The sequence below is a fragment of the Cyprinodon variegatus genome, unplaced genomic scaffold (assembly GCF_000732505.1).
Source record: "Cyprinodon variegatus isolate N-32 unplaced genomic scaffold, C_variegatus-1.0 Scaffold666, whole genome shotgun sequence".
NCBI classification, from domain to species: Eukaryota; Metazoa; Chordata; class Actinopteri; order Cyprinodontiformes; family Cyprinodontidae; genus Cyprinodon; species Cyprinodon variegatus.
Window position 1 is genome coordinate 467,680 of NW_015151119.1, and position 6,926 is coordinate 474,605.

The 6,926-nt window shown below is 35.8% G+C and overlaps 1 protein-coding gene across 1 annotated transcript; it reads left to right on the plus strand.

Moving 5' to 3' along the window:
* Positions 1-6,063: 6,063 nt before the first annotated feature.
* Positions 6,064-6,807, plus strand: LOC107097025 (mitochondrial ubiquitin ligase activator of nfkb 1-A-like). Its single transcript, XM_015393987.1, has 4 exons — positions 6,064-6,119; positions 6,294-6,419; positions 6,503-6,590; positions 6,671-6,807. The coding sequence occupies exons 2-4, from the start codon at positions 6,303-6,305 to the stop codon at positions 6,793-6,795; spliced, it is 330 nt and encodes a 109-aa protein (XP_015249473.1). The 5' UTR covers positions 6,064-6,119; positions 6,294-6,302; the 3' UTR covers positions 6,796-6,807.
* The last annotated feature ends 119 nt before the right edge of the window (positions 6,808-6,926 follow it).

Sequence of the window (6,926 nt, forward strand, 5' to 3'; positions counted from 1 at the left end):
TATATATATATATATATATATATATATATATACTAGCTTTCAACATTCATGTTTATTCCATAATCTGAGAGAACAACCATCCATCTAAAATGATCAAATCTGTTCTCTGTAGAGGTTTGGTAAATAAATATAAATTAAAAGCCATTTTTGAATGTGGAAAAATCCATACAAGGGGACACATTGAATAAAGTGCAATAATAAGCTCCCAGGGTGTATTAGTTTGTTGATGAGGGGGAAAATTAGTCATAGTTGATGGAAGAGGGATGAGGCTAAATAGAGGGCAATCCTGGAAAACAGGCCGTCCAGGGTGGAGGTTCACCTCCTGCAGGACGAGACTAAAACTACAAGATAATCGTTCATGTTAAAGCACATTTGCAATGCCTCAGTCAAAGTCTGCACATAAATCAAAAATAAAAAACAGTTTGAGCTGGTTTGAAAGGTAAAATGATAATTCCAACTGTAAACGTGTAAAGCTGGCCCCATGGACTGAAAGGGAACGTTATTTAAGCTGGAAGTGCTCCTATAAATAGTTGAGAAAGAATGGGAGCAAATACCAATAAGTGACAAAACCTTCAGGGTTTTCAGTCCAGTAAGTGTTTATAATTTGATAAATTGTGAAAAGATTCAAGGGGTTGGAATGTTTTTGGATTATTCTGTGTTTATCTTGTGAAGACTCTTTTTTTTGCTTTTTTCTGCTGGATGAAAGTCAATATTGTTTGTTCCTCTCATCCATTGTCTGAAGCAAAAACTTAAAAGAACAAAAAGCAGGCAGACCAATGCAAGCATGACATATTTCAGTTTTCAAATATCTGCTTATAAGCAGAGAAATTTATTAATTTAGTGGAGAATTTAGGGTTATGACTTTCTGCATTAAGTCTTCTGGGGCTTGTTTTGGTTTAGAAATTAGATGCTTTTTTTCATCATTCATCATTTTTTAATCTGCATTTGGCCCCAATATTTTGCCCAGTCTAGTCAGAATTCTTCTGTAAATCCAATGCATTCCTACATATTATATTTCACAGCTGTTTTTCAATCAGATAACTTGCTGGCTTGTCTGCCGCCATCATTTTTTTTCTCTCTGTTTGATGCAGTCTTGCAGCAGTAAACTTGCACATTCCTTATTGAAAAGCCCTCCAACAATGGGCAAGCTGACGTCATTGATTTAAATGCCATTCAGTGAGCTGTCAAGGACAGATGTTACGAAGATGAAGGAACACCTGAATCGCAGAAAGACGTTATGAAATGACAAAAGAAACGTTGCACTAAATAAAACTAGTTAATGATAAGAGGTTTGTTTCTTTAGTTCCTCTGGACATTATGAAAATTTGTGAAATCAAAGATATCCATAAAGATATGCTCCTATTTCCATGGACCTGATAACTAAAAACACAACATTCTGTTACTTTATCAGCCTCAGTGACTTTTTTTTTCTTTAAGCAGATGTGAAAACATGGTTGCATACAGATGAGCTAGAAAGATACTCAAAAATTGGGATATTTGTGTAGTCTCTAAACATATTTGAATTAACTGGTCTAATATCAATGCTAACAATGCTAAAAGAAAATCATATATCTAATAAAAACTGGAAAATCCCTTTCAAATCTTTTTTTAAATTGAGATGCTTATAATACCATCACCTTTGAATGACTATGACCTGGATGACTGAGAACCTTCATCAGCAATACCATCACCTGTTTAAATCTTTCTGTAGCTGCTTATAACTCCTAGAAACGATTTTAAGAGCTTTTCAAACACAGAAATACCAACTGTGAAGCATGAAAGTGAAAGCATGCTGTTTTGGGGAAGCTTTGCTCTAGTGTGGCCGAGCAATCATGGACTCCACTGCTTAGGAGAAGAATCCGAGAGCCATTTCTGAATAATTTTAAGCTCAAGCAGAACTGGACCCCGCGACATAACAACGACCAGATCTGAATCTTATCAAGATGCTGCTGTCATGATTCTGCTCTTTGTGGACTTCTGTTGAAGTTTCTTTTTTAAGTTCTCAGTTTCACATTAATTTATGTTATTCTGTGTTTTCTTGATCATTGGTTTCTTTTATATTTTGTGTTATATTTAAGCAGTGTTTTATTTTTTAAGTTACTCTGTCGCCCTCCTTATGCTGGTCTCCTTTCCCTTAGCTCCTTCTAGTTACTTCTGGCTACACCTGCACCTGCATTGTTTTGGTCTCCAATATCTACACTTCTTATTCAGTTACTCCTTGCTGTTTCCTCGTCATTCTTTTGTTTAATTCCCCCCTAATGTCTCCCAGCTTTTTGGTTCTTGGGTTTTGTGTCTATCAGTTCTGGACTTTTGTATTTTTACTTTTTCATTATTAAACGTTGCATGCAGTCATCCCTGCCTGTTCGACTCTGCATTTTGGGTCCTCTAAAAACCTGTCCGGGGCAACTTGAAACTGGCTGAGCATAAAAGACTGATCAGCTTTAAGATTGCTGTATGAGATGGGAAGAAATGCATTTCATTTTTTAGTTATTTTGGCCAAACAGGGTAAAACAAGCCTTTTATAGCTTATTTCTCAAATAAAAAGTTTAAACAACTGTTACTCTTAGTTTATTATGTTTAATTAAAAAAGCAGAACCAATTATTGCTGTTTTGTGTTTTTTTTTTTTTTTTCAGAGCTGAACATTTCATGGGCTTCTGATATTTGGGTAAAACAGGTGTGTGGTTAGAGCCAGATGATGCATTTGCAAAGATAGACAGACTTCTGCTCAGCAAACAAAGAGAAGCACAGAACAGGGGGAAGACAGATACTTCCCTCCATGATTAACAATGACACTGCACTGGTCACTGCTAGTGTGCCTGAATTAAAAGCAATCAGACGATTAGCAGCTTTAGAGCAAACAGCATCTGATTTCGGGACCTGTCAAAAATCAAAGCCCCAAAGTGTTCTGAAATTATTAAAATTATAGTGATGTGAGACACAGCTAAAGGTTATTAAATCAATCTGTTATCTAGTTTTTAAAGTCAACCAACGTCATCTGCATGGTGCACACTCTTAAGGTTTCTTTATATTTAAAGTAAAATTTTAAAATTAAAGTTTTAACATCTTTAACTTTTTTATTAAAATAAAATAAAAATAAGATACTGTATGGCCTCACAGTGCTTTTGTAATGCATGTATGGTAAACAGCAGGATTTTAATCATGCAATTGAGGTGAAAACAAATTGGATGGAATCAGCAGGGATTTGCCAAGAAACACAAAGACAGAAGTTAATCAATCAAGCTAAATGTCAAACATTGCAAACTGTGTTGACATTTGGGAGAATGTTGGCAAAACATGCATAGATTCCCTAAATAAATGACTAAAAAGGGTTTAAATAATTGTTAATCAAGATGGATATTGGGTCTCTACTAATAATATATTTATTGAAAATAAAACCTTAAACATATTAGACATTGCTCATAATAGTAAAAAAAAGAAAAAAAAAAACATAATGAGGGGTCTGTAATGATCCTACTTCTATGAAGATTTTTTTTTAAATTAAGGGAGTGTTGTTATCATCCCAAGGCTCTATATATTTTTTGAAAATATTAGAGTAAGTGGAAATGTGGAGTTCAGTTCAGCCCACATCAAGGTGATTTTTTCATTTTTTAACAATGAATCATCTGAACATGCAGGTGAGCAATAATTCTTATATTTTTTTTTCTTCTAACACTTTTGTCCTGAAGCAAACAGTCAAGATGGTGTATTTTCTGTCATTTAATTAAGCTATGAGTAAAGCTGTTATATCAACTTATATACTTCCGGAACATGCAAAGACAGACATATGGACAGACAGACAGACACCATTATAACTGTTAGTTCTGCTGTTTTTTTTTCTTCTTCCTTTTGTGTTGGTATGCATCTGTGTGGCCTGCTCCTACCTTGAAAGGTAATTGGATCAACCTGTAACTCGATTGGCTGCTGGATACATAAGGGGGCTGTGGTGCCAGTGGAATATTGCTCACTGAGTGGTAGACAGAACAATTCTGACTCCAACTGCAGTCTTTCATCTTTAAACTCATCTAGTGATGGCGAGAAAAAGCTTCATGGAGCACTGAAGCTTCCCATCCGATTGGTTTGCTCATGTGCTGATGCTTCAAGGTGCTTCATTTGCTGTATTATGTCATCAAGTGGATAATAAATGTAAAACGTGCAGTGGGATTATAATGGCACTATGGCTTTGTTGTCTGAAGCATTTAATGAATTCATCAGTGATGTTTGTGGTGCTTATACATTCCCGTACACCTACAGTTTCTGTTGAACTCTGGATTCAACTGTTGTTCCCTTCTTTCCAAGCCCCCTCACTGTCCAACCCTCAAGAAGCAAAGCTCAACAGAACCGCCTAAGCTACCAGCCAAAGCCTGTCCATCCTCCAACCTGCCAGCAACGTCAGCCCCAACTAGTATTTCACACATCAGCAAGGTACTACTCAATAAGACCACAGACATCTTTCCCCCTCCTTGATTTTTTCCCAAGCCATCTGAAGTTTTCCTTTATATTTCAATGTAATGGATGTTGTTGTACAGAATAAACTTGATAGCCCTGATTAACCTCAACACTCTCAGATCAATATTGGATACAAGATACTGAATCTAATGGGTATGAAAGGCTTTGAGATTCTGGTCGAATTTACATTGAATATATAACACAGATAGGAACCTTCAATGTTCTGATTTTTCTGTTTTTTGCTCTCACTCTGCCCAGATAGACCTCTCTGAACACAGGAAGTGTCGGCATCCAAGGCAAAATACTTTTTCTGCAGTTCTGTATATATGATTGTTCAGTCTTCTAAACACAGTTGTTCCCTCAGAGGTCCTGGTCACTCTGGAGACAGTCTCTGCTGGTGCTGCTGCATTCAGGGGCGCCGTATGGGGGGAAAGGTTAGGCAGATTCTAAGGGCCCTTGACTGAGGGGTGCCCCAAAAGAAAAAAAAAAAGATTAGCACTGGTATATTTTTAAAATATAGAAAGAAAATCCAGCAGTAAAATAAATAATCTTCATGTTCTCCCTCATTTTTAGCTGTAATGAGTGAAACAAAGCATGAATATATTGAATCTAGAATACCTTTTTATACTGTTAAGATATATATTATACCATAAATACATTATATTATATGTGATATTATAAAATTCTATACCATTAAAAGACATCTATAAATCTTGATAATTGTCATGAGCAGCCTGTAGCAGCCGCACCAGTTATACATGTTTTGTCATTAAACAATTCTCAGTTCTCAGGGCCAGCATAAAAAATAACCTGTCCTTTAATAAAGTTATAGTGAAACCTAATAGGTACATTTAACTTTTTCAAGTTGTAATATTTTTTTTCGTAGAAATTTTAAAATAAATGTTAAATTGAAATTAGTGCATTTTATAGCAGCTTTAAATCTTGCATACATTTTTATTTGGAGAGGGAGGTGCAATATCAATGTGTTTCATGGGCCCCCAAATTCCTGGTGGCGCCCCTGGGTGCAGGACAACTGACTCTGTTGTTAAAATATTGTAGATGCAGCTGCTGTAGGTTTAGGGTCAAGCTTATTTTTTGATTATTTTATCTTTTCTTTTCATTTTTATTTCTCATGCTCTGCATGTATTTTTATTTAGCACCTACCTGTTTTACTATGTAGCATTTTGGGATTTGTTTAAATATAAAGTGCATTACAAGTCCTAAATATAGTTATTCACTTTCTTTAATTTATAAATCAAAGTTTTTACAATTCACATCAATCATCGCTAAACTAAGAAGGGTTTTTCTTCGTAAAGACAATGCCAATACTATCTATATACATCAGTGGGATTCAGTTTTTTAGCCTAATTTATTTACTCAACACACACTTCAAAGCTCTGCTTAAGCGTCAGCCGAGTACATTTTAAGATATTTTTTTACACACTCATATCCTGCTAATTATCTTTTTATTTTGTGTTTTAATCTGAATTTAGCTAAAGGAAAACTTCCAAAACAAACCTTCATAGAGAGGAGAAACTTAATTGACGAATTTTTGCTGCCACCTGCTGGTGAAATGTAAAGCTTTACGTCTATTGGCTAAGCGGACGTGACGTCACCAACCAAACACGGAAATGAACCTGACCGCCTTTGTTTCGTTTTCTGTTTAAAGCAGGTATATGTGACTTATTTTATTCTTTGTTATTAGATAAGGGTTTGTCTTTATTTCTTTTTTGTTGTATGTTATGTTATATTATTTAATACAACAATTTGAAACCAGACTTTTAACACAGGCAGCTTCTGTCTTTCCGTTATTTTGCAGTTTGTTGTAAACTGTTCTGTTTTGAAGCTTTCAGCTATGGGTGATTTCTCTGTAAACCCTCTGGTTTGGCTCGGTGTGGGCTCCAGCTTTGCCTGCTCCGGTTTATTTTATCATCTATATCAGGAAAAAAAGAAGGAGTTGAAAAAGCTCAAGGCAAGTTAAGCTATGTTATGAATCTGAAACACATCAGTTATTTGCTTCATGTTGATTAATGCTGTTTTTACCATTTGTTTCAGGAAATCCCAATTTTCCAACCTGATGATTATTTAATCAAAGTGCTGAACGCATCCCCGTACAAGCGACTTCAGTATGTTGCTGTTGAAGGTAGAAGCTTTACTATATGATGTATGTTTTCTTATTTAAAGTTAGATCCAAGGCTTTTAGCTGTCTTTCTGTCTGTGAAGGTGTTGTTCAGGCTGACGGGGAGCCCCTGCCAAGCAAGTTTGTCCCTCGGTGTCATGGTGTGATCCAGAAGGTTGTTGAGGAGGAGCACTGGAAATACTGGAACTATGTCACCAGGACTTGGTAATTCCAATTAGCGATAAACTAATACACTGAACCGCCCATATTTCTGCCCGATATTCTTCTTGTATTGGTAGACCTATGCATACATTGGACAAATTATTAGTGGAGTGGCTCCCAAACAGTGGAGCAGGGCAA